Source organism: Panthera tigris, chromosome E2 (genome assembly GCF_018350195.1).
Source record: "Panthera tigris isolate Pti1 chromosome E2, P.tigris_Pti1_mat1.1, whole genome shotgun sequence".
NCBI lineage: Eukaryota > Metazoa > Chordata > Mammalia > Carnivora > Felidae > Panthera > Panthera tigris.
In genome coordinates this window covers 31,420,394-31,448,316 of record NC_056674.1, presented here as the reverse complement: position 1 = coordinate 31,448,316, position 27,923 = coordinate 31,420,394, and the positions used below count along the sequence as shown (strand labels likewise).

General features: G+C 43.6%; 1 protein-coding gene and 1 long non-coding RNA gene across 5 annotated transcripts in view; one reads left to right on the top strand and one right to left on the bottom strand.

The window, feature by feature from the left end:
* Positions 1 to 27,923, bottom strand: part of FTO (FTO alpha-ketoglutarate dependent dioxygenase) — a 387,882-nt gene that overhangs the window by 71,315 nt on the left and 288,644 nt on the right. Inside the window, exon 9 of one of the 4 annotated variants that reach the window (XM_042968313.1) lies at positions 7,208 to 8,485. The exons of 2 other annotated variants lie outside the window; for them this stretch is intronic. In XM_042968313.1, coding sequence (XP_042824247.1) covers positions 8,458 to 8,485 — 28 coding nt within the window. In that variant the 3' untranslated portion in view covers positions 7,208 to 8,457. Of the gene's footprint in view, positions 1 to 7,207; positions 8,544 to 27,923 lie in introns of those variants that run through there. One more of the 4 variants, XM_042968314.1, reaches the window with a different exon arrangement.
* LOC107181045 lies at positions 22,023 to 27,006 on the top strand. Its single transcript, XR_001511838.2, has 3 exons — positions 22,023 to 22,047; positions 25,462 to 25,534; positions 26,715 to 27,006. It is a non-coding gene; the product is annotated as an uncharacterized LOC107181045 (long non-coding RNA).

The following is a 27,923-nucleotide window of genomic DNA, read 5'->3' as shown; positions in this document are numbered from 1 at the left end:
ATTCTGTGTCTCCCTTTCTCTCTTCCCCTCCCCTGCTCCACTCTGTCTCTCTCGTTCTCTCAAAAATAAATAAATATCTTTAAAAAATTAGAAAAAAATAGAAATAGTCAGCTGACCTAAACTCATGGGATTTGCCGAAGGTAGGATTTTTTTTATTTTTATTTAAAAAAAATTTCTTTTAGCGTTTTGTTTTCTTACAAAGCAGAAGAAAAATGAGAGTTTTAAAACAATTCTTCTAAAACATAAATTCTTCTTTTTCTTTTAGCTTTGTCTGAAGCAAAGACACATTCAATCTGGCCTACGTTAGAGTTAGAGTTTAGTACTTAATAACTAAGTGACTCATGAAAAACTGAAACAGTGTCACCGATTCCCTTATCAAGCCAGCTTACCAGCCCTGAACCTAAACATATCAATCATTCACAGCTTTGCCAATCCCCCCAAATTCAGCTGTGGTGGCTCTTGGCGGTGTGGGGGTCACAGGAAGAGGATGCGAAGGGCTCAAAATCTCATGCAATTTTAGAGAGCATCATTATCTTTTCCCGACCTTATGATTTTACCAAAAGCCTAATGTCCTATAATCGTGTTTCTCTTTAGCTAGTATTAACCTTTCGGTGACTTCTCTCTTCCCTCTCTCTGTCTCTCTCTCTCTCTCTCTCTCTCGCTCATAACTATCCTCTGTTAATCAATTGTGCACTGCAGATGGGGTCAAGGAAACCTACTTCCTCCTTTGATAGCCTCCAATGTTTCTACTCTTGGGGATAAAAGTGCTTTAAATGGAGTTATATTCTAGGAAAATCAATATATGATTACTGCAAAGATTTGTATTGATTGTCCTGTTGCATTGCAAAAAGGCTAAAGAAAAATGGCGTGGTACATTTCCCTTCAATTCCTGTTCCACAGAGTTTGTTGTGAATGTTTTGGGCAAGAAGAAAATGTTGGAACTTTATTTAATGACCTAAAGTTTTCATCATTCAATCCACTCACTTCTCTCCCTACCCTAGAAAATGCTTCATTATTACTCTCCTGGCTTCTTGTTGGTAACACCAGGACTGGTAGGGGAGTTCACCGAGCTGAAGACTGTCCATTTTGGCAAGGGTCTGAGCCACAAACTACTGGCTGCCTTCCCGACACCCATGCTCCTCTTCTCCCTCCCTTAGAGAATCCTGACCTTGTTGGGAGTAGCAATGTACCTGGCTAAGAAACAGTCCTGTTTCCTTTATCAACAGGGGTGACTAGGTGATCACGTTTCAGCTGATGGAACGGAGGTGGCGACTGCTGGGTAGGGCTTCTGAGACAGTTCCTTAAAAGGGGGATGGGGGTGACTCAAGGGTCAGGCACATTTGGCTTCCCTCCCTTTCTTCCTTTTCCTTACCAGTAACGTACATGACATATTAGGAGCTGCCGTGGTTCTCTTGTGATCATGAAGGAGACCTGAAGACAGAAGTCATGCCAGAAGGACAGAGCGGAAAGAAACACGGAAGGAGCCATGAACACTGATGATGTCGAACGGCTGCCATGATGGTCCTACTCTTTGTGGATTTCTTTCACGTGAAGTGGATATAAATCCCTCTGTTGTTCAGGCCTGTGATATTTGCAGCCAAATGTGAGACATTTCTCCCACAAAATGCCTTTTGATGTGAGCTTTCCGTGTCATACCAAGTAATAAAAAATCTGTTAGTTATCTCCAGGGCTAAAGTCCTGGACAATGGCCACTGAGCGGTCCAAATACTTCCTGGTGTTTGTAAGCCATTTAGTTGTTTTCCTAATCATTACTGCTGAGGAATTACTAGAGCAATACAGTCTTTTAAGAAATTCAGTGTACCTTTGTCATTTTTAGTGGCCCAGCCTCCATTTCCCCTTCTTCGAGCAATAGGACTCCAATCTTGCTTTAGGAAATTTCTTCCTCCAGTAGTGTGCAGTCTTTTGTTTTTTCTTTTTTAATAATATTTTTATGTTTATTTATTTCTTTGGAGGGGGGGCTTGAGTAGGGGAGGGCTAGGGAGAGAGGGAATGAGAATCCCAAGCAGGCTCCACACTCAGCGCGGAGCCCGATGCGGGCTCCGTCACACGAACCATGATCTCATCATGATCTCATCATGACCCGAGCCGAAATTAAGAGTTAGACCCTTTACCGACCGAGCCGCCCAGGAGCCCCCAGGAGTGTGCGGTGTTAGTGGGACTATCATCAAGGTCCTGTGGCCTCCCCTAGCTGGGCGGCGGGCACAAGATCCAGGCTGGGCCCTGTCAGACTTTGATTCTTGAGTGGAGTAGAGCTTACTCCTTCCAACGGCAGGACCCCGATGAGTGTCTGTGTTTTCTTCCTGCCTGGATGCTTGGGGCTGCCGGCTGTCCTGCTGAGCACTCTTCGTGGTACTGTAAATAACCCTGTATCCTTCTCAAAAGAGAACCTCCCACCCTCTTGCTTTTTTTTTGTTCTCCTTAAATTAGCCAGCATTTCTTTCTGTTGCTCGCAACCACAGAATTCTAACACAGAAGTTCTCATCAGAAGGGAACATGAGGCATCCACATTCTTTTGGTTTAAAAGAAGGTCTGGAGAAACGAATAATCTCCAGCCTCTACTGTGGGCAGCGAATGCTGCCTGACCGGGGGCTCGGGGGGCTCGGGCGTCACCCAGGGCTCGCTGCTCTGACTCTCTGCTTCGGAAGGTGCCGTTCTCATCTCAGTGAGGTGTAGCAGATGCATTTCATCAACATCATCTCGTGGAATAATAAAATTAGTTACAGTTTTTCTTTGAAAATTTATAAATTTGAAGTCAATTTTCCAGAATTAAGGAATCCAGGAGACCAGTTCTTTGTCTTACTTAAAAAACCAACAAATAAGTGCCATTATTTAATGCAGAGGCCAGTTCCTTAAAGTGGGGGGGGGGGGGGCTTGGGTTCTCACGGAATGCAAGAATCACAGGATCAGCACCCCAGAACCCTGGGGCTTCAAGGCCTGTTTAGATTGTTCTGGAATCAGAGCCATTTATTATTCGTTATTACAAATTAAGAGAAGGAGCTTCCAGAAGCCTCTCCTTTACAGACAGCATGTTCACTCCTGCAGAGTTCTTCCTCGTGGCTCATTGCCTAAGCAATGCTAAAGTGCTCACTCAATACAGACGGAGGTTGCTTATGGAGTCTACTGACCACTAAGCTTCAATGGGCTACTACAGCATTTCCTTTAAAGACTGCAGCCTACATAGAAGGTGATACTCAATAAGGAGAAAAGTTAGATTTTAGTAAGAATAATAACAGCCGATGTTTTCTGAGTGCTCCTATGTGGCAGACACTGTCCCCAAAATTTTACATATGCACAGCACTGTAATACTCGTAACGATCCGTGAGTTCAGCTCCATTATTATCACCTTCATTCAGATGGGGAATAATGAGGGTTCAGACGAGGCAGAGGCGTTAAGTAACTTGCTCAACATCCTTTCGTTTATAAATGAAAGAACCAGGCTAAATCTCAGTGTTGCCGTGACAAAATTATGTAGTCCTCCAACATTGCCGGAGGCAATATAAACTACTATAAAGTAGTCCGGGAACCTACTTCAGTAATGTAATAAGGCAAAAAGCCACACAAATGTTTACATCGCTTGCTTAATAATTACACTTTTAATAATATTTTCCAGAGAAATAATCTAAACGAAAAAAAAAAAAAAACAGCGAAAGAAATTTTTATTGCAGCAGTATCTGTAATAGTGAAACCGAGTGGAAGTAACCCAACAATGTTAATAATGGGGAATGCTTAGGAAAAACACAGTACAGAAACTTAATGAATTACTGTCACTAAAATGCACAATTATTAAATTATGAAACACGGGCAACACTTTGGTATTAAACAAAAGAAAGCGGAATATAAAATTCTATGTACGTGTACTCAACAATTAAAACTAAATTCGACAACGTGTGCATATGGCCCATGGCTGGAAATTGACTTTCAAAATGAAAGTCGTTGCGTTAGGAGAGTAGGGCTCAAGAAAGAAAGAGAAATGGCCAGAAGTTTCCACTGTCCCCGGATGCTTCTGGATCTTGACTGGGAAAGCCTATCATCTTTCCCTTTACTGTAGATTAACTAGAAAGCTACGAAGGAGGGGAAGCTTAGGAACTTGCAAGGCTCTTTATCCAGTCAAGGTAAATGAAGTTCGGCTGGTCAGGAGATAAATAAGATTAGTTATGGGCTCTAGGTCATCCACTCATGGAGGTCAGCGAGTGTGAGATTATTATCCTTGGTAGAAGAGCAACAAAATAGCATTAAGGAATAAATTAATGAAAAAGGTAGAAGATTATTTGAACTAAAGCCCTAATCAGTTTAGAGATTTCACTCAACTGCTCTACTGGCCATCAGTCAAGCTCACAAAACAAATATGCTTGTTCTCTTAAGTAATTCCAGGAGATCTCCCTTTCTTGCTTCAAAGACATCCAATCTAAGGAAAGTCATGAATAAAGTTACTCCAGTTTGCTGTTACACCTCATACAAAACCCGGTGAAGCATTAAGGGGCATGTTACTAAAATCGTAAAGCAGACTATTTATACTGGATGCATAATTGCTAGTCCTGTATGGCCTCTGATTCCAAATAGAACATTGTTCCATATCCATTCAGAAACACTGAATTCACCAACATGCAAACTGCATATTTTATTAAATAAACACAAAGTAGGAGATAATGACATACATTTGTTTTCATTACAAGTAGTAATGCAATATTTCTCCAAGGCTTACTGCATTAGCATTTCTTGCCACGTTTCAAATGCCTTTGAACTTTCTGAAAAGCTACATCTGTTAGCTCCCGTGTATACAGCAGAAAGTTACCAAGTGAATTAAGTTTTAATATAAATTGCTTTGTTCACTATTAAGATTGATGTTGGACACACTGTACTGTAAGTTGCAAACTGCAATTACAATTCGTTGCAATTATCTTTGGTTGTTAATAGCACAAGATAGCATGTCACTTTCTACCCAGTGTATAATTTATCATTTGTGTGTTTTTTTTTCTGTGAACTCTTGTGGTATTCCAAACGTATAATCTTGTTGTATTTATTTCCCAGTGGTCCAACAAAATGCACAGCAAGTGCTGACTAGAACAAACTAAAAAGCACTGCTATTGACAAGCCATCACTTGAGCGGTAATGAACATTCTGCCTCCACTTTCACCTCGACAAACCGGCAGCTTTAATTTATGATAAAGCAAAGGAGAGGCAACCTCCAGGTTTATTATACCCTCAGTGCTGTTTCAAATAAAGTAATTAGAAGGTCAAGAGACAGGTCTGGAAAGCCAAATATAAATGCAACCCTTCTGTACCGACATTTAGAAGAAAAAAAAAAAAAAGACTAGTGTGTTCAAAGAGCATTTTATCCATCTTTCTTCTCCAGAGCAGGGTGAGTCAATTTTTTTTTTAATACTACCGTAACCAATCAGAAACAGTGGCAGCTCCCCTCCTTCTCTCTCTAATTTGCTCCATATGGACGATGAACGGCACACCTAAGAGATGTTGTCCTTAGGAGAACATGACTGGCTAGTCCAAAAACAACTGCTTTGAATTGTAAACTCGGGACAGGTGATTAGGGATTTTATTTTCTTTTTTAATCAAGAGATGACTTAACATGGGAAGTGATGGAAAGGTTCTGGAGACACCCTAGCGGTGTTAATGGTAGTCGCAAATAGATAAGTTTTAAAATTGTATTTTAGAACATTTTGCTTAAAACAAATGTCTTGAAAAAAACACCGGAGGGAAAGGACTTGACTCGCAGAAAAATGACTCTTTCAATACACTTTGTTTTCAGTGATGAAAGAAACAATTATAAGAAATAGCATGCTGTTTCTAGGGAACTGTCTGTAACATCATACTTCATTTTAAAGGTTCCTCATTTTGCTTACACTGTGGTCTGTGTTTACTTTCCTCTCTCTACTTTGCTTCTCTTCCACAACGACGCCAAGCTACAGATGCTCCTAAGGGCCATGAAACCCAATGGATCTTGACTTCCGATCTCGTCCACAGTCAGAGGAGTAAGGTAGAAAATTTTCAGCATAACGTTAACTCTTACAAGCCAGTTGCTTTCGAACATTTTGATCCAAGGATTACTCGAGTGGGAAATAACGTCCCAGGAATCCAAGTTCATTTGTCCCCATTAGCCTACTGTTTCAAATCCTTCTCCAGGCCCCTAGATAAAAGTCAGGCGGTAGGGAGGAGGAAAGAGAACGGAAGGGAGAGAGGGAAGGAATCACAGGAGGTAAGGGGAAGAAGGAGACAAACCCGGAATTCAACCAGCTTCTGCACGGGTAGCGGTGATATGTATCATGGGTGCTATGTCTGAAAAACAGTTTTGGTTTTTTTTGTTTTTTTTGATTTTTTTTTCAACGTTTTTTTATTTATTTTTGGGACAGAGAGAGACAGAGCATGAACGGGGGAGGGGCAGAGAGAGAGGGAGACACAGAATCGGAAACAGGCTCCAGGCTCCGAGCTGTCAGCCCAGAGCCTGACGCGGGGCTCGAACTCATGGACCGCGAGATCGTGACCTGGCTGAAGTCGGACGCTTAACCGACTGCGCCACCCAGGTGCCCCTGAAAAACAGTTTTAAAAAGACGAGGCTTCCAAAATGATACGAGTCATCCGTCGTGCCCTACCGAGGACAACTAAGCTACTGAAGGCTTTTTATTGTATTCACCATGACCCACCTTCTGGGAGGCTGTGGAGTATATGCTCCAAAAGCCTTTGTGAAACGGCATTTTTTTGTGTGTAATTTTTGCTTCGAGTAATTTTTATCACTGTCTGTTCAAGTAGTCGGTATAATTACACTTGATTATGTAAGTGGTAGAAATGTATGTAATCTCATAATTAGAACATGTAATTACGTTGTAAAAATTCTTACAAACTGTAAAACAAACAGTATACAAGTATAGTAGGTGGGGTTTTTTTTGCTTTTTGTGTTTGTCTCCACCCAGAATAACAACAGAAGCCATGACTCCATCATGGTGAGGTAGGAAATGGGTGTTTTTGGGGGATTTCATCTACTTGGCTGAAGGAACGGGCAGGTTTTGTTTTTTTTATAATTTTTTTTTTTAATGTTTTATTTGTTTTTGAGACAGAGAGAGACAGAGCATGAGCAGGGGAGGGGCAGAGAGAGAGGGAGACCCAGAATCCAAAGCAGGCTCCAGGCTCTGAGCCATCAGCACAGAGCCCGACGCGGGGCTTGAACCCACAAACCGCGAGATCATGACCCGAGCCAAAGTCGGACACTCAACTGACTGAGCCACCCAGGTGCCCCAGGAACCGGCAGGTCTGATCCAAGATCACCTCGGTATCTCTGGTGCCAAAAGTTACCTGCAAGTCAGGCATTAATAAAAAGACGGTGTCTGTACCCTATGACTCAACTGGGTGTAAGAAATGCAAAATAGTACTGAATTTGTGAGCCATGGAGTAACCAGGCTGGTTTCTTCAACCCAGGGACGTGTTTTCTTACCTTGCTGCCTTTTTTTTTTTTTTTTAAATAAAACGTAACACCAATAATTTGTACAGTTAGTGGCAAAATGAGTGGAGAGATAAACTAGATTATTTTCAAAAAGACTCTTTGAGGCGGCAATTTCAGCCATTTCTCCAACTACATGAAACAAGAGTATTTGATTGAAAGGAATTCCTTGGTCCCCACCCTCCCCTCTCCTGGTCTTTTGCTGGAGGGGCTAATGAGCAGTGGAACGTTCCAAATGCCGGGCTGTGCGGTGGAATAAGACTTCCTGAGCCTGAGTAATTCAGACTGCAACCGAGGCTTGTTTCATCAGGCTGTAAACCCTGGGTCTCAGCAGAAGCCCTCACAGTGTCAGTAGTGGATGTTAAATCTCTACCAAACAGGAATTCTCTAACCGAAAAGCCAGTGCTAAGTCTCTCCCTAGGAGACCTATATTATGCCAAAAGTTTATAAAAATAGAGGAGGTCCCGATTTCCAAATTTGGGGAGCTGCACCAAGGCAGGTTTTTAGGAAAACGTGAAGGAAACACGAAGCATGATCACAGTACATGAGGACCTTACACGGAGGCCAAAGCCCAGGACTTAACGTATATTTTGCGCATATCTGTTAAACGCGTGAACTACAGAATTTTAACTGGTTCTAAGAGTGTGCCAGAGAATGAGGAAAAAAAAAAAAAATCAGGGAGACACTACTGGTTCTCTCCCCAACAACCATTCCCTTCTTCTTCGTTGCTAACAGAACCCCTGTTTTATTCACGCATTCAACACTCCGAGAAAATGGACGCCACCGCCAGCTCAAGTGAAAATCTTGGTTAATAAAGCCAATAATGCTGTTTCCATTTCCCTTGGCAATCTTCAGTTCAGCAGCGAACGACTGACCCAGATCTGGGCAATGAGACCGGAAAGAAGGTCAACTGAGAGTTTCTAGGAAGATTTCCTCACTCTTGAGAAGGAGGCACTGGAAGAGTTGATCTCTTTCCATCTTGGTTGCTTCTACATCTGGATGTGATGCTTGGGGCAGCTGCAGCCATTTGAAACATGAAGGAAGCCGGCACGAGGGTAAAGGTTACGATGGTGAGCTTAAAAGAGAGGAATCTATGTCATCAGTGACATCATTGGGCCTCTGATCGTATCACACCTACAGCTGTCCTACTTCTGAACTTCCTGTAACATGAGATAATACTTGCCCCTGTTAAAGCCAATCTGAGTCAGAGCACCATATATGGAGGGGTACGATTTATATTTTCAGTTTAGCTACAAGCATGCCAACGCATCTGAATTCAAATCTCATTCACTAAAATGAAACTGGTACGTGTATAAAATTACTGGTGGGCTTTTTGAAATTGGTACAATCCGTTTGGGTTGCAGTTTGTCCATTTCTATTGGGAGTTTTAAAGAAGCTTATCAGTTTTGATCCAGTATTTCACTTTGGGCAATTTATCTCAGGGAAATAATCTAAAACCTGGATAAATATACACTCCATATTTGATGGAGTACTATTCATACATGGAAAATGGTTACTGAAATTGTTAGCAAAGTGAAAAAATTATTATGACAACTGAAAAAGAGAATACAGTTGACTCTTGGACAGAAATGGGTTTGAACTGCACGGGTCCACTTATACACGGTTCATTTTTTGGTAAATGCAGTACTATACTGTTAAGTCTGTTCTGTATGATTTCTTAGTATTTTCTTTTCTAGGGCTTACCTTATTGTAAGAATACAGTATATAATAAATGTAACATACAAAATATGTGTTAATCGACTATTTATGTTACTGGTAATACTTCCCTTCAACAGGAGGCTATCAGTTAAGTTTTGGGGGGAGTCAGAAGTTATATGGGGATTTTTGTGCAGAAGATCAGCGTTCCTGACCCTGCATGGTTCAAGGGTCAACTCAGTAATAACACCAAAAGACGAACAACAACAAAACTCAACATAGGAGTACATTTAAGAGATCGCAATAAAATCTACCAAAAGATAGTTATGGAGGTTGGTGTCATGGTGGGGGGTTAGGGGTGAGTTCTTTCTTTCCTAGTCTTGCTTTTCCAAACTTCCTAAATAGAAAAAAATATATATATATATATTTGAAATTTCCACACTACATTATTCAGCTGCTTAGTACAATTTATGGGCAATGCCGATTGAAAATGTCTAGAGAGGGAGATCAGGATAGCCTGGGGAAAAGACTTGAGGCAGACGTAGAAAGCTCATTAGCACCAGGATTTCTTCACAACTGGTTGGATTTTCTTTCAAATTCTGCCTCTTTCTTTCGGTCTTTCTTCTCTCTGTGTGTGTCCCTCTCTCCTTCCCTCCCTTTCTCCCTTCCTGCCTTCCTTCCTTTCTTTTCAAGATGATTATTCCATGATTTGGGTAAGGTGAACAAGAAGAGGTAACAAGTATGGGATGGGGAGCTAACACACCATCCCTGAAAGCAGCCCACTGGGGAAAATCCCTATTTCTCAATAAGAAAAAGAAAATGCCAACTGCTTTGATTTGAGTGTTCTGCTTCAGAATAAATTTGCCTGGAAGCTCAGAAGGGTACAAGAGGGGGCTGGGAGGTAACAGTGCATTCTTTTAAATAAAAGCAGGGACGCGGATGCTCCCTCTAACCTAAGCCAACAATGGCACCATCGACAGAGTCCCAGAGACGCTCGCAATATTCCACATAATTAAGAGGGATTGTTGGCATCAGAGGAACCAGAAATATTCTGTAGATTAACTGCTTACTTCATTGCTAATGACTGCCCAATTTCTTTAGACTAATTGGTGCAATCTACATTTTTGCAGCAAAGATGAAGTATCAACTTGATTTGGTGTCGATAAAAAATTGATGGATGCTTCTGACTGCTACTTCTCAACAATACACGGATTATTACTACTATAATTATCATAAATGACAAAACATGGGCAAGTGGTGATTACAAGTCTAATTCTATCCCAAGGTTTTAATGGCATAAACCACTCGGGCTTTACTCTCATGATTTACTGCATCATCAAAATCCCTGCAAGGATTACCCCTGGGTGAATGCCACTCATTATCTTACCAATAATACACTGGTTTGGCCCAACGTGGAACAAATAATCAAGACTGAGCTCTTAGAAAATCCTCCCTCAAGACAGAATGCTCTAGTTTGCTGAGGAGGCATGGACCTGCCAAAATATTTCTCTTCACTTCCGGGTGTTATAGTTGTATTTTGCTCTAACGCGTACAGAGATTGGGGGTCTCTGGGTCACACAACAGCCTACCAAGCTGTGTGCCAAAGCCTGGAGAGGCTGCTGCCACCTTGGTCATGGCCAACCAAACACCGGCCGACTGCTACCAACCAGGCAGAGAGAGAAAAGGTTGTAAGCCTCCCATGCTCCCTGCCTGGTTGAGGGGCAACACTTGAGATGCAGGGGAAGGGGACGGAGGAAGACCCTCGAGGAGGAGTTTGTCGTTATTTTGTGGGGAATGCCGTTCGCACCGACACATACAACAGAAAGACCCCTGCGGAAGCAGCTCCGGTACCAGGGAGACCCCACGCCCAAACTGCAAATTAAATGCCCCCCGAAGTGAGGACGCAGGAAGGAAAGCAGTGAAAGGGAGGGGTAGTGGAGGGAGACAGCCATCTACAGTGAGCAGCTACCCATGGCGGCCAAGCGACCCTTGCCAGGTGGAAGGGAACCAGTACTGTTCGATCGTCCCACCTTGTTTTGTCTTCTAAGAGGACTCAGACATCTTTATTCGTAGTGTGAAACATCCCGGTTTTAAAATGGCGGCGGCCAGCCGCACTTCTTAGCCTAAAGGTTGAGAGAGTAGCTTCCAGGACCAGACTGCCCGGAGTGGGACGTTAGCCCTGCCAGCATTTGGGACACACTGCTCCACCTGAATGTCCGTTGTCCTCATCCGTGAAATGGGGATGATCACCGCCACCTACATCGTGGAGCTGGTTTGGGGATAACATGAAAGACTACCCAAAGGTACGTGAAATAATCCTGAGTAACCGCTCGGCAGTGACCACTGTCACCTAAGGCTGGGTTTGGCCTGCTGTGACCTCTGCCATGGGAAGAAATGATGTACGAGGCAAGGGACATGGCCACGAACAACGGCTTGAAGGCTGACCGCGTGAGCTGGAATCCAGTGTTCCCCACTTGCTGGAGACTGAATGACCTTGCAAGACGCTTTCTGGAGCCACAGCTTTCTTGTCTAACAAATAGGGAAAATAAAACACCTGCTTCGGAGAGACTCGTGAGGATGAAATTTAAAAATCGACACCAAGCACGCGGCACACAGCTCGACATAGGGTAACACGCAACAAATATTAATAGCTGTTATTCACGCTATTTCTTAAGCTGAATTTTTCCGAAGTCTTAGAATTTTATATCTTCTTTAAAAAGCTAGTCCGGGTTCCCCGTTCATGTCCTGTGCTATCTCCTGCGGGCATTTTTGTCATGGGCATAGCTTTATTATTTTATTATTAGTTATGAACCATGAGAAATTCCCCTTTGAAAATTCACCTATGTTGCTTTTTCAGGCAACATGTTGTAACTTCAACTGTTACAATTGTTACCAAGTGCGGAGAAATCTTGCAACAGACAACTCCGTGTGTCAACGGTATAGGTGACATACGTTCTTAGGGGTGAAAGCTGTTACCGTACTTTGCCAGATTATTACTTAATTACTACATTATTGTTTTTGCAACATGTAAAGATCTACTAGCATCCAGTTCAAGGGAATCTGCAATTGAAGTATCCAGTGTGTTTAAAAGTGTGCCTGAAAAGCCACGTGTGTTTTAATGCACACCCTTCAGGCATAGGCTAGGTTTGTGTGAATGGCTGAGAACGGCATTCGCCAGCTGAGCCCTCGCTGTGACGGCTTGGTCCGGTCCACCAAAATACGCACACACACCAGACCAAAGGGGGTTCATGGTTTGCATCATGGTCAAGTTCACCTTGGACGGGTGGTGGCGCTCCCGGAAGTTTCGTCTCAAAAACAGACAGGGAGAGTTTCAACCGAGGCGCCATAGCCTCCTGAAAACTGTAATACTAGTGAAGAAACATTCGTTTCCCTTTAAATACGCCTGGGTAAGGTACGTCCAGATTATACCAGAAGGCGCCAGCATGCACAGGCTGCCGAAAGTGGGCACGTTCAAGTCATCAAAGGTCCCCTGAACTTACTTGTGACCTTCAAATACCCTTTTTAGTGCGTGGAGAATCTTGCATGTCACAGCTATTTGGGGAAATAGATTATGGGTATGATCTGATATATCCTGAGAACTGCCAGACCATCAGGTATAGGTTGCCGCTTCTAAGGGTCAAGTTCTACCCTGTGCCTCACCAGGCGAATCTCTGGGCTTCTCCAAATCTCAGATCGCGGAAAAGTGTGTGTCGATTAATACGGAAAAAGCTGTGCTTTGCAAACGAAAGTTCTCAGTTTCCCCAGGAAATTTCTCCTCTAGATAAAAATCTCCAGAGTTTCTTGTTGTATACTCTAGTCATAGCGGGTGTTGGAACAACGGGATACACATTAACTTTGTTTCCTCTGAGATCATTTCAATGTGAAAAAGAGTAATGCTCAGGGGCGCCTGGGTGGCTCAGTCGGTTAAATGTTTGACTTCGGCTCAGGTCATGATCTTGCATTTGTGGGTTCGAGCCCCATGTTGGGCTCTGTGCTGACGGCTGGGAGCCTGGAGCCTGCTTTGGATTCAGTGTCTCCCTCTCTTTGTGCCCCTCCCTTGCTTGAGCTCTCTCTCTCAAAAATAAGTAAACATAAAAAAAAAAAAAAAAGGTAATGCTCATAATGCCACCCTCAATGACTTTAGCGTCCTCTTCTCATGAATGTGGAGACCATCTGATGCACAGGAGTCAGAGGTGGGTGAGGGGCACCTGGGTGGCCCAGTCAGTTAAGCGTCCAACTTTGGCTCAGGTCAGGATCTCACGGTTTGTGAGTTTGAGCCCCGCGTCGGGCTCTGTGCTGACAGCTCAGAGCCTGGAGACTGCTTTGGATTCTGTGTCTCCCTCTCTCTCTGCCCCTCCCCTGCTCACACTCTGTCTCTCTGTCTCTCTCTCTTTCTCAAAAATAAACATTTAAAAAATTAAAAAAAAAAAAGAATCAGAGGTGGATGAGATTAAAAGCACGATTCCCACTGGAAATATTCGAATGTAACCATCTACCCTCCTTCCTCTACCCTCCCCACCCAAAGACTCAACGATTTAAAAATGCCCAAATCCAATAAGAGATATCGCTTACTGTCGGGGATGCACATACCAGAGGAAGTGCTGGGGATAAAGGAAATCTGTGAATCAGAGAAAGATGTTGGTATGCAAGATTGAAGATATACCAGCTGGCCCACTGCTTCAGCTGGTTTCCAGAGGCCAGGAAGAAATTAGTCTCACAGTTCAGTTGGGAGAACACCTGGCCGTTCACCCAGAGGCACAAATTCACTGTTGAACAGGGTTATCTTTGTTTCCATTCCAAACACACCTAGGAACTAAGTTATTCAAAATCCCGTGACTCTCACTGTCCTAAATTGCTCACCTTCATAAAACTCGGGGGGTGGGGCTGAGGGCACAGGGACTGGCTGTAGCAACATTAGCGTCAACGGGACCGATGTTAAAGGCCAGGATGGTCTTCCTCTGACTATTGAAAACTGGGTTGGAGCGTGTCCTATTGATTTCCCACATACGTTTTACTGAAGATTTACAAATGTGAGGGGCTGGTTGGAAAGGAATTGTATTAAAGCCAAAGAATTAGCACTGTGCCCACAACCAAGAAGACACGTGAGAGCTCCCGAGGCTTACGAGGATGGTTAATGAGCTCCGTGCTCCCTTGTCATTTGGGGCCTGCTCATAGCAACAGTCTAAAATAAACTTGAATTCCTCATCGGTATGCAAGTCTATGAGTGTGGGAAACGTCACTTTACAGCTGAACCCCCAACGCCGAAGCTAATTCCTCTTTCTCCGAGGAAGAGTCAGGCTGAGTCTTGCCGTGCCGCGCTGAGCAGCGTGGCTGGGTGGGGTGAGGCCTGCAGGAAAACTACATGATGGCGGAGGAGATCCCAGGCCTGGGTCCAAAGCGAAGGGGCCCGACGTGCCACCTACACAGGAGGCGGGTGGGACAGGGTGGTCGTAGGGGAGTCGGCCGTCGGGACGGCAGAATGTGCCGGCAAATGCCATGGCCGCAAGACTCGGTGGGAGGCCTGGGCAGACCCAATCTGGAATGCAGCGTGGGAACTGGGCTCGTAGGAGACACCATCAGAGACCCAATATCAGCCACTGGTCTTTGGGAAAACCCAAACCTGCTGATTGCGTCGTTCACTTAATTCTTCATTCCCTTTTCCTGACCTATCTACGAGCATCCTCCATTTTTTCCTTCTTGCTCTCATCTCTCAGGCTTGCCAAGCCATGCAATATATTTAAAAAAGTTTTTTTTAATGTTTATTTATCTTTGAGAGAGAGAGAGAGACAGAGCGTGAGCAGGGGAGGGGCAGAGAGAGAGGGAGACACAGAATCCGAAGCAGGCTCCAGGCTCCGAGCTGTCAGCACAGAGCCCGACGCGGGGCTCGTACCCACGGACCGCGAGATCATGACCTGGGCCGAAGTCGGACACTTAACCGACTGAGCCACCCAGGCGCCCCAAAATGTTTTTCAAGGTGAGGTATGATTCACACATTTTAGGAACATGGTTCGATAGATTAAAAAGGTTTTTTAAATTGGGAAATCATTCTGAACTTGCGGAAAAGTTATAGGACTAGTACCCCAAAAGTCATAGGACTAGTACTGTGCTTTATCTAAATTCATCTACTGTTAGAACCTCCTGGAATGTTTCTGGTGGGGGCATTCACTGGCCAGTTAATGTACATTTACTCTACACTCGCTGCAGAACGACCCTGTGCGTAGTGCAGCAGAAAAACTAGGGATGACAGTCTCTTTCCTCCAAGATTTATAGTTCAATGGTCAGGCACCACCAAGATGGCCACTGCCACACTCAATTTGCTAGCTCCTTGAGAATAAAGTCTGAGCTCTTGGGAGATATCTTTAGCTGTGACTACTCAGGAAGGGAAGAAATTTTAAAGACACTATGGTTCCTAGTAGGAAGCAGAATTGGGGAATCCAGTATTTCTCCAAATGGGCCAAACAACTACAGTAAATCAGTATATTAAAGTGTACTAAGTGGGGAAAAGGGTGGGGGGATGGTGCACCTTGGTCAAATACATCTGGGAAACATTTATTTAGACGAGGTTTAGCAAGAAGTTTTGTCTGCAGAGCCTTCAACGGGCTTTGCTAACGGGCTTTGTGAATCTCCAAGAAAGGGAGGGGATACATAATATTCCCTGTTTCTCAAATGATGGTGAATTAGCTCACAGGATTAGTGTTCCACTGAGCATCTTTGCAAGTGTGAAGGAAGTTCACACTCTCAAAGACAAATTGAGAAAAATGTAGGAAGCAATATGCAAACGGTGGCAACATATCATAGCCCAAGTTCATGTCCCCAAGTCATGAAGTGCTTCTGCGTAAAAGAGAGGGACTAATCAGAGAAAAAGCAGGAAACTAAGAGGAACAGAACTTCAGTCGGATATTTCTGCAATATTGTTGGTAGATTTATTAGTTTTACACTGCACCATGCTGTTACTCTTCAAAAACCTAAATCAGCTTTCAAATACTCATGGGATCAGGTCTAGACTTAGCAGAGGTAATGGAAGGAGCTGGGAACCAACACTGAGTATCTTTTAGGTACCAGGTGTTGCTTTCTCTTCAAAAGTCTTATAAAGTGTGCACATCCCTTGGACTGTCTATCTTGGTCGCTACTGTATTCTCGGCATCAGCACAGGGTCTGACGCATAGTAGGAACTCAATGAATATTTCCAGAATCAAAATGAATCTCTGTTTCACAGTGTGCTAATAAATTCATCACAAGGACTTCTGTAAGCTACATGTCAGCGTTCCATTATTAGACCACAGATGTCATTAGCTGGTGGCCCATAGCCTGCAGACAGGGTTTTATTTGGCTTGGAGAAGGTTTTAAAATAAATCAGCGAGAGTTAAGAGCTCAGAGATTTTCAGCAAAGTCCAGCTGTCCGAATGTCCAATTCTGATATTTCAGAAGATATGGTGACACTGGACCAGCATCCCCCTAGGGCCACATCGAGTGCAGAGCAGAGTGGCGGCTGTAGCTAAGGAGCAGGTGCCACTGTCCTGACTGCCGTCATCTGCACACCACTGGTCTTTGCGGCCAGTGGTCACCATGCTGGGCACTGTGGGCAGCTGAGCTTCTACATTAAAAAAAAATTTTTTTTTAATGTTTATTTATTTTTGAGAGACAGAGAGAGACAGAGCATGAGTGGGGGAGGGGCAAGGAGAGGAGGAGCCACAGAATCCAAAGCAGGCTTCAGGCTCTGAGCTGTCAGCACAGAGCCCGACGTGGGGCTCGAACTCACGAACCATGAGATCATGATCTGAGCCGAAGTCGGACGCTCAACCGACTGAGCCACCCAGGCGCCCCTGGGCACCTGAGCTTCTGACTTCTGATCTATGATAACAATCACCAACTTATAGAATGCTTCTTGTGGGCCACGTACCATTCTAAACACCTTTACTTTTATGAATCCATAACAATCCTATGAGATGGGTATTCTTTTTTTTTTTTCCAGAAAACCAGAACAATCTCTTTCTCCATTCATGCTGTCATACCGAGCCCCTCTTTAGTAGACTGAACTATAAGAAATCGGCATGTTTTCATAGCGTCAAAGATATTCGCATATTGGTTCAACTTCATGAAGACATTTCTACCAAGGGCTTCAAAACACAGAGAAGCAAAATCCTCGGGCCTTCTGACCTAATTCGCTAGGTCACGTGGTTCTTACGTATGTCCCAAATGACACCTGGTTGACCTTGAGGTGGGTGTTCTTACCATCTCTACTTTACAGACAAGGATCCAAGTGGAGAAGGACTAACTAACTTGCCCCAGCTCTTGTACCTACTAAGCAGCAGGGTGGGTTTCGAACTCAGACCATCTGGCTCTTAACGCTCTTCACCACCATAGTCTGCTGTTTCTGCTACACAGCCATACTTCATTATTCCCAATCGTGTTCCAGTCTGTCGTGTGTGTTGATCCTGTATATCCCCCAAAATTATACTGGCCTCAACAGCACAAAACGCATTCGTATTTTCTTTGTGTTTTGCTCTGGCCGATTGTTTTTTTCAGATGCCTTTTGATTTCACTTGACCAGGACGATGTGTATGAGTAAACACATTTCACGCAGTTCCCCTACCCTTCATCAGGAAACCAGCCAAAGTCTGGCTCCCCAAGAGCAAGCCCAGTATCGACCAAAGCTGCCGCAAGCTGGCAGCCCCACGCAGTTGAGGACGGGAGTCTGCCTTCGTGCCTCTCACGACGGCAAACACCACAAGCTTGCGTTACACACACCCTAGGCTGATGGCTGGAATACACACATATTAAGTTACATCAGTTTCCCCCTTTGGTTCCATGTGGGTTTACCCAAACAGCTGGCTTGGAGCCTATCCCTTTACTTAAATTAGTTCTAGTGTTCCACACTTTTGATTTACTGACAAAGCGCTCTCTTTATCTACTTGGGGCATAAGAGTTTTGTCTGGGCAGAAACTGCGGTCGGTACAATTGGGCCAGTTAGGTCACTTAGCATTTCCATGTGGGGCACTGACTAGAGAGAAAGGTCTTTTAATTCTCAATTAGTCCATATCGGCAAAGGAAATGTATTTTCCATTATTTCTTTACTCCGGGTTCTGATTCATAAAATATCTTCAGGAAAACACATTTTACGTTGCCGAGTCTTTGATTTCCCAGGGAAACTAATAAATAATCAACAAAAATATGATTAAAGACTGCTTGAACTACCATCCGAAAAGGGACTCTAGCCAGCAAAGAATCTTTCTGATCCACATCTTTTTATTCCTAGAAACAGAATTCTTACTTAGCCTTTCAAAAGCCTGATGAAGGCTTCAGCTAAGTTTTGACATAAGATTTTCATATTCAAAATATCTGTTGAAATAAGGGAAGAAAGGATATGGATCTTGAAACTGCATTAGTCTGAAATAGAGCTTAGTAAGCTAGAAAGGGAAATTACTTCTCTGTAATTGGAATTCTCTCCTAAAAAATCCCTTTGAAATCATGTTCAGCTACTTTCCCATTATGTGTCCCAGAGAAGCCAACTTTAACCCTTTCTGGAATTATCCATCATAAAAATTATTTGATATTTATAAATTGCTCTGGGAAGAGATTCCTGCGCAATGGTTGGTGTCATCAAAGAACTTCATAATGAATGAGGAGTTCCCAAGAGTCACAGACATAGCTGAAAAAATGTTTTCTGGGACATCTCCTCCCACTCGCGCACTGATGCTTACATCTATCCATCACATTTATCTTGGCCGCACAGTCCTAAGGCAGATGCCAGAAAACTCCTCCATTTGAGATCCTTTACCTTTGAAATGACAACTAAATTGTGCTCCAACCCAGTTCTTTAAGCTCTTTGAAGGCAAGGATTGGGTTTGATCCTTCCTTGTATCATCGATGCTAATACACGGTAGTTGCTTGATAAATGCTTCATGAATCATGAGTGAACGAATGGGAGCTAGCAAGGTAAGCATAGCACGTGCCTCACCTTCTATTCCCTTCCGGTTTTCTTACCTGTGAAAGGATAATAATATCTTCCTCCAAGAACTCTCATGAGGATTAAATGCGACACTACAAGTAATACTACTTAGGACACAGCTGTATTACATAGCTAATAATATAACGAATGCAATCATTATATGCATGGTTTGTAGATAAATAAAATACTAAGCCAGGTCCTAAGAAGGCCATTGAAAAATGGGATGGAAGAAAGTTCTCCTCCCTTTTACATTGACCTTGATGTGAAGACAAGGAAGCTGGTGATGCCTGGAGATACCCCATAATGCTATGGTGTTCCACTGAATTTCCATGTCATCAGACTACATAGCTTCATCACGGTAGAGTCAGCACCTAATATCAAAACCAAAAGAGGGGTCATCTGGCCTATGGGATGGGACCTTCTCATTGTAGGTGTGACATATCCTGTGTTGTATCTGTCTTCTTTTGTTACGGTTGTAGACTCATTAAATGGCACGCGGTGTCTAACACGGTTGTTTCATAATCTTGATAGTTATACCCTACTTCCATGGGTCCCTTAGCTCATAGTAATAATGAGCAACATCAACTTAAGTTTGATTCGGGAGACGGTTGTATCCACAGAATAACCCAACATGGGAAATTCTGCCTTACTTGTGAACATTTTAAGAGTGTTTTCCCTAAAGATGGAATGTGCTAAGTAAAGCTCATTACGCGTTTTCTCAGCCTATTTCTTGATTATCATTTTTATTTTTATTTATTTTTATTAATCATTATTTTAAAGGCTACAACACAATAATAATGATCTATTACTTGGAGTCAAAAGTAAAATCAGATTTGGTATGATGTCTTTTGTGTTTCAACACAAAACTCTGGAGGGGAGTCTCTAAAAACTGTGAAGTGTTATACAAATGTAAGGTAGTATATGAGTCATGTAAGATGACCTTATTTTATCCTATCAAGAATTAAGGTACAGAGGCCATTCTCTGTTTCAGAGTAATATCGCTTAATGTTCTCTGAGAAATTATATTCTTTCTAAGGAAGTTATAACATTAACCATGGCACCCACTAAAAAGATGTCAGAATATAAAATGTAAAATGACTTCAGATAATTTTTTTATAGCAAGGCTCTCAAACATAGGATGGACAGGGCAGGGGAAGGGGGAGAGAAGATAAGACAGAGAGTCCTCTTTTTAAAAATCTGAACTATTTCTATCATATTTCCCAGGACAGTATCTCCACAGAAAATTCTACATGGAGATGTAAGGCCAGGGAAATGCAACACCAAGAAAATCAACATAAAGCTCAATTCTCTACTGTAGGCTTAAGGGTTAATTGAATGTAAGTGGGTGAAAACAGATGGCAATTGATGTCAATAAATGACCTTATTTTTGTTCAAGCATAGTAACCAATGTTGGCTAGATCCTATCTTCCCATATATCCACATCTAGGACCTCACGATCCTATCTGGGGACCAAGCCAACAGCTCTTGGAAGAGCCTTCTCTCACCAATGTCTGCCTGCTGGCTTCAGTAGTTGGCCAGCAACTCTTCAGGGTGGGCAGTCCCAAGCCGGTCTCAAAGCCTTCCTCCAGATTTGATAAAAGGCAGGAAAAGACACCACAATCCCTTTAGTTTTTTCCTAGCATTCCATAAGGGGTCACCACTGGAAAGCCTGGGCCTGTGTATCTCATGGTATTTCTTCCTTCCTCCAGGGCCCAGCCAGGGCTGTGCATAAAATGGTAGGACGGCTGGCTTTCCACATGAGAGCCGCCCAAGGGAGAATGCACCAAGGTGAGCCCACTTGCTTCCTGAGCAAAGTCAACCCAACCCTATGTTTACTTTGCCCCCAAACCAGTTGCTATGCAGGTAACCTTCTTCAAACACTTCACAGACCTTAGAGAAGAACTGAAAGTGTAATTACTCTTACAACAGACATGGAAAAAAGTATCAGGTTCCCAGAACAAAACTCCCTAAAATCTAATTCGGCATCTTAATGTCTGAGTTAGCTGAGGCTAGAAATGGCAGTCAAGGTACACGGTGTGCCTAAGACAAACCTGACATATGTGTGTGAAGGCACGGGATAAGGAATAATCACGTTTCCTACCTTCAAGGAGCTTCCAATACGATGTCATAAACAAAAAGAGAAAATTAAGTCAACATAAATGCAACGTATAATTACAAAAGTGCTAAGAAGAAGAGCATTTCAGAGACTGAATGCATGGGAGTGAGTAGACTGAATCGTGAACGATATTTTGCAAGCTCTCCATTAGATCACAGTTTCAAGGCCCATTAGTTTTTTCCCAGGCCTCTGGGTCCCCTCTGGCAATTAAGGATGCTACATCTTAGCCTGCCCTCTATCTGAGGATATAACAGAGAAAGGACGGAGAGGTGCCCAGGTCAATGGCTTTGAGCAATTCCCCACACAGGGAGCCACTGTCACCAAACTGGGGTGTCCACTCTCGGTTGACAAGCAGAGCACGCTATAATGCTCATTCATTTGTCCATCACGCAGGTACTGATGCCCATGCGTCAGGCACTGGGCCAGGCCCGGGTGATCTCTGTGCCCCTGCTCTCAGGAGGGAAGGTTTCATTTAGAGCAGGATATGTAGGATGAATCAACAGAAAAACGAATAGGAATTTCAGATACAACTGGGTGCTCCGAAGAGAAAACAACAGGATGTCGCAACGATCTGTGCAGAGGATGGAGAGGTAATTTTACTGAAGGTAGTCAGGGAGGACCTAAGGTGACATATGAATGACAAAAATGTGCAGGTCAGAAGGGCAGAGCGCATCAGGCCAGGGGAGGAGCAAACCCAGAGGCCTGGAGACAAACACACAGTTTACAAAGTGTAGGAACAGAACAGAGGCCACTGTGGCAAGACGAAGGAGGGGTGGGCAGGAACCACGTGCTGGTAAGGAGACTGGTTTTGTTCTAGATGTGACAGAGAAGCAGGGAAATGACATGATCTCACGTAAGGTATTGTTGTTGTTTTTACTTAAATCCGTGCTAGTTAACATATAGTGTAATAACGATTTCAGGAGTAGAATTTAGTGATCCATCATTTTTAATTAAACAGATTTTGGGTAACAGCTTTATTGAGATATGTCTCAAATTCTATATGATTTACCCATGTAAAGAGTACACTTGTGTGACTTGTAGTATACTCCTTTCTGCCCACTCCAGCCTGACCCCCACAAATGTAACTTCCGTCTCAACTGATTTGCCTATTCTGAAAATTTTACGTAAATGTTATCATAGTATGTGGTGCTTTGCGACTGGCTTCTTTCACCTACCGTGTTTTCAATATTCATATTGTAGCACGTATCAATGCTTCATTTTTTTACTGCCAAATAATATTCCACTGTATGGATATGCCACATTTTGATAATTCACTCAATTTCATGGGCATCTGGGTTGGTTCCATTTCTGGCTTTTAGGAGTAACGCTGCTGTGAACATGTCTATATAAGTTCTGTGTAGATACGTGTTCTCATTTCTCTTGGGTAACCAGGAATGTTACTGCTGGATCATTCTAGTCCTTTCAAGAACTTCTAAACTGTTTTCCAAAGAGCTTACACCATTTTACATCCCTACCGACAATGTATGAAGGCTCTAATTTTTCCCTATCATCATCAGCACTTGCTCTTGTCTTTATGATGAACACGTTTTTATTTTTATTAAAAAAATTTTTTTAATGTTTATTTATCTTTGAGAGAGAGAGAGAGAGCGTGAGCAGGGGAGGGGCAGAGAGAGAGGTCTGAGACACAGAATCCGAAGCAGCCTCCAGGCTCCGAGCTGTCAGCACAGAGCCCGACGCGGGGCTCAAACTCACAAACCGCGAGATGGTGACCTGAGCCGAAGTCGGACACTCAACCGACTGAGCCACCCAGGCAGGCGCCCTGAGCATGTTTTTAAAAGATAAGAATTTAAGTATCACTGCTTTTAAAAATAACTATAAAAGTCATTGCTTATTAAGAGTTTTGAAGATCTGAAGTGCTTCTGGAATGCTAAAGGGTAATGTGACATTCAGGAGAAGTAGAGATCTCTCTCCGAGAACCGCCACCATGCGGCAAATAAGGATGAAGAGGCTAGAAGCAGACTCCATATCTTTGCTTAGAATTTGTTAAGAAGGCACCTAGCTTCATTACCAGATAGAGAGACTACCGTACTCCTGTCAGAGTTTTCTCCCAGTCTTCTTCCACTTGTTGGTTTTTAGGTGGCAAAAAGCAAGCATTCAAGTAGAAATGTGTTGTCTTTCCCCTGCAGTGTTTGGAACACATTGTTACCCATCACATGGCCCAAAGGAAGCCCTTTCTGGTGCTAAAGCCTCCTGGGGTAGGAAGGCTGACTTTGACACTGGCAGCTTGCCTGCTGTCTGAGAGCACAACCCCAGGATCTCACGCCAAAAGGCAAGTTCCCAAGGGGTGCCGGGAAGGAGTGAGTCCTGGGCAACCAGTTCAGCGGTCTTAAAGCCATAAAGTACAACGGGCGGATTAACATGCTCGCCCAACTCCACCCTCATCGCTTCACAGACCCATTAGAAGCAGGGCACGAGCACGAAATCCAGTGACCTTCACACCCGAGTCCTATCTTACGCTCGTGGGGCAGGCAAATCAAATCCTGAAGTCGCCCGAGAAGGCAAAAATTATGCAGAGTCAAAACTACACTCAAAAACTCTGAGGGCCTGAGATTCTGCAGTCTTTAAAAATTTAGTTTAGAGACAGAGAGGGAGAGCAAGGCAGAAGGAGGGAGGGACAGAATCCCAAGCAGGATCCACACTTAGCACGGAGCTGGCCAGGGAGCTTGATCCCACAACCTGGGGGTGACGACCCGAGCCAAAATCAAGAGTCAAACGCCCAGCTGACTGAGCACCCAGGCACCCACATTTTCGAGTAAGTCCAACCCAGCTAGGTTTTCTTCCGTCACTGGAAGAGGTCTATTTTTTTCAGGGAAACACTAAATGATCAGTTAAGCACCAAACAGTCACCTTATGTCCTAGGGCCATATTGCGAACAAAGCACCTTGAAGGTATAGAATGACACTCAGAGTAGGAAGAAATTCACCCTCAGAAGAGGTGGGCACAGCTTCCTGACTCTGTCTCACATCTACTCCAGGGCAAATGCTCATGGAAGGGAACAGCAAGGAAAGAACTATTTAAATTGCTATCTCTATTTCTCTCTCTCTCTCTCTCTCTCTCTCTCTCTCTCTCTCTATTTAATGTAAGCTAGTTAAAAATATGTATGATGCAATTCACTGGAATTAGTTTCAGAAATCCAAAGCTTAGACAGAAGTCATCTTTGTCATAGATCCTAAAGGAAGGGATTCAACTGCCAAAGGGCTGAAAGATCACCGGGTTCAGAAATCGAATTCCAGAGACCAGAAAAAACCTTGCAGTGGTCAATGCCAGAAGTGGAAGGCTGTTTAGATCGTATCTGGTTTAAACCCCTCATTTCGGAGTTGAGGAAAATGGGATCCAAAGATACTTAGTGACTTATCCAGGGTCACAAGGCTGATAAGCAGCCCAGCCCAGCCCAGGGTACCCACTGACTGACTTCTGTTTTCTGTTGTTACAAATCCTGATGAATCAAAGAAAGAAAAGTATACCTGGTCCCAGCTTCACTATTCATCGCACATTATAGCAATTAAAATGCAATATACGAGTGACGATTGCTGTGCTTTAATCATATTGTGTTGTCTACAACATGCTGATGGACATGTGTTGTGGAAAATCAAATAAAACCACAGAGCTGGTTGTCACTGGCTCTGTTTCTTTAATTTACATAGTCTCAGCTTGCCTTTGGGGAATTTAGAGACCAAAGCAAACCTGTCCCCCGGAGACACTGTGGAGACAGTTCTTAAAGCGGAGTTATGGTCTTTGTTGTCGCAGTCACTTATAAGCAGAGAAATCAGAATGTTAGCATGGTTCCGTAGAATTACACAGCAAATGGAGTTGGGCCAGAATCCCCCTTAGCAGCCCCAGGAATCACCAGTAGCTGAGAATAATAATCACAACCTAAGATCTTACTTGGGCCCAAAAAGCTAGGAGGATTTTTCCCCCTTACAAATATATCTGTTCTCCATTCTCTACCCCAACCCCCCTCCTTTTCTTTGAAATCTGAGTAGGACTCCTCTGCCTGGTGACCTGTTAGAATATACTTGCTTGTTTGCTTTCTCCTGTGTTTTTCTTAATGCAATAACTTGAAATGTCAACACGGGGTGACAAGTAAATCCTCAGCCAACGTAAGTTTGCCACCGAACAGGAGGGAGAAAAGAAGCAGAAAGTGGAGAGCTGGTCATGGAGGCTGTTGAGTGGTGGCCAAATCCACGGCCAAAGCGTAAATAGAGCACAGCATTTATCATCATACCAGATCACTCCTGTTCTCTTTTTCAGCTGGCTGCATTCTGGATCTTTTCCTTTTGTGACTCACCGTTTGCTCTGGCTTTATAGCTACTGCAACAAATAGGTAAAGAGAGATCATGGCATGCTATCTGCATATAGACTCTGGCTTCCTCACTCAAAGCCAGAGAGGTACCTATGGGAAGGATATCTGAATATTCAGAGGAGGAAAAAGAATGTGTGCTGTTTGTCTGTTTGTTTTTTAAATTTCCCTGTGAGGTAGAAACTTAGCCAATTAATGATACCCTCTGTGATGCAGACAGGAGAGAACCCAGACTCTCCTGTTCTAACTTGTCACACAGTTTGGGAGAACCCATTTTTGGCACAGTCTAAATGAAAGAAGAAAGGAAGGTCAGTCAGGCTGCAGATCACGAGGGAGGGGACAACCCCCGACCAGCCAGCAACTGGCTGCTTTTGTGGGGTCTCGGGCAACAGTTCCTGGACTACACCAAGTGTCCTCAAGCAAAAATGTGCCCAGGGCCACACTGTGGACATGTCACCATTTTAAGCAGTGTCCCTGTTTTCTCCATAAATTCTACCCCTTTCTTCCTGGCTCTGGCTGTGTTGGCCCTCTGGCAGCTTGTCTCCATAGGACCCAAGCTGAGAGGGATGAGTTACAAACCCAAATCCCAGTGTTTGTTAAGGGGATTTATGCATTAGGTTCCCTGAAACTTTACCCAGAAAGTCTTCCTCATTCCTCTGCTGGGTTTCCAGAAGAGAGAAATCCCCTCTGCATATCTCCCTTTGACTCAGTGCTGGATACGGGCACATATAAATCCTGTTAATGGCTTCTGCCCGTGGCTGACAGGTTCTGGTCTTCGGTGAAAGCTGGGTTCTCAAAAACTGCTTTTTGTTTATTTCCGAAGAGGATTTATTGCAGGACTTCCTCGGTAAGCAACAGCCCTCACAGTGATGGCTGTCAACAGCCTTCGTTTACTTGGGTGCCCCAAATGGAAGGGATCTAATTCATGCTGTCCGATCCGGGACCCTAAACGTCCTACCATTTAGAATTTAAAATCGTCTTGGGTAAAATCTAAGGGCCCTGTTTCGGGAGTTTCCGTTTTTGGAGATGGGAAGACATTACCTTATTAACACGTTTCACTCCTGAGATATAGAACTCCTGATTTTCCTTTGGGGATTTCCACTACTTGGAGGTTGGCGGGGGCGGGGGGCAGAGGGAGTAGGGAGGGTACTTGGGGACTAACTGATTTAAGATAATCAGAATATGCCTTATCTCCTGGTTGTAGGGATTGCTTCAGGGATGGACACATAATTCATTCAGACTAAGGAGGCATGGCAAGAATCTGAGGCTTCTGAGAAAAAGAAGTGAACTTCTTCTCTTATGGGATTAGTGTTGTGATGGTAGACGTGAAGTCTGGAGCTACAACCGTCTTGGAACCAGAAGAGGCTAAAGCTCCCAGCAGCTGGGAAGAATGGAACCAACTAAGAAGAACCTAAGAGCAGAGAGACGGGTCCCGGTGATATGGTTATTCCCTTGATTCAGCTATGCATGAAGCCAGTTACCACGTAGTTTTCCTTTTTTTTTTTTTTTTTAAATTAAAGAAAAATTTTTTCTTAGAGAGAGAGAGCAGGGGAGAAGAACAGAGAGAGGGAGAGAGAGAATCTTAAGCAGGCTCCACACTCAGCACAGAGCCCAACGAGGGGCTCGATCCACGACCCTGGGATCATGACCTGAGCCGAAATCAAGAGTTTGGACGCTCAATTGACTGAACCACCCAGGTGCCCACCATGTACTTTTCAATTACATGAACCAATACATTCTTTTTACTTAAGTCTATGTGGGTTGGGTTTCTTGTCTCTTGCAGCTGGAAAAATAGTAATTGATACTCAAATTCAGTAAGTAGCCTCCAGTGTATTTATCAAGTCTCCGACCTGGAGTCCTACCTTCTCTCATAGAACATGGAAACACAGTATTATAACAATCTTGACGTCTTCAACAGCGATGCTGGCAGAGGTCCGTTAACGTGCCTCCTTCTTGTAACCTGAAGCACCGCCCTTTGCCCTACCAATCAGGCACCCTGCTCCTGTGTCTTTAACTTCCCTCACCACTGCTTTCTGCCCTTGGCATACACACATGCTCTTGACATTCCCGTCTTATGAAATGTCTTCCTTCACTCATCCGCCATTTTAGCTGTCACCCTATAACTCTATCTTCTTTCTCAGTCAAGCTCTCGGAAGTAGTCTATACCAACCCTTTCCAATGCCACGGTTCTGCAGATAGTTACATAAAAAAGAGTATACAATCAAATATATTGTGGGACATGCTCTAGGTGGTAGCTTCCTTTTGGACAGTAACAATTAATGTGAGAGTATTCGAGGCTCTAGGAGTTCTTACGGAGATGAAGACTATTCAATTTTATTTAAGCCAATGTTTCCCAAACTTATTTGACCATGGAAACCACCCCCTTTTTAATTCTGCTTAAAATGATTTAACA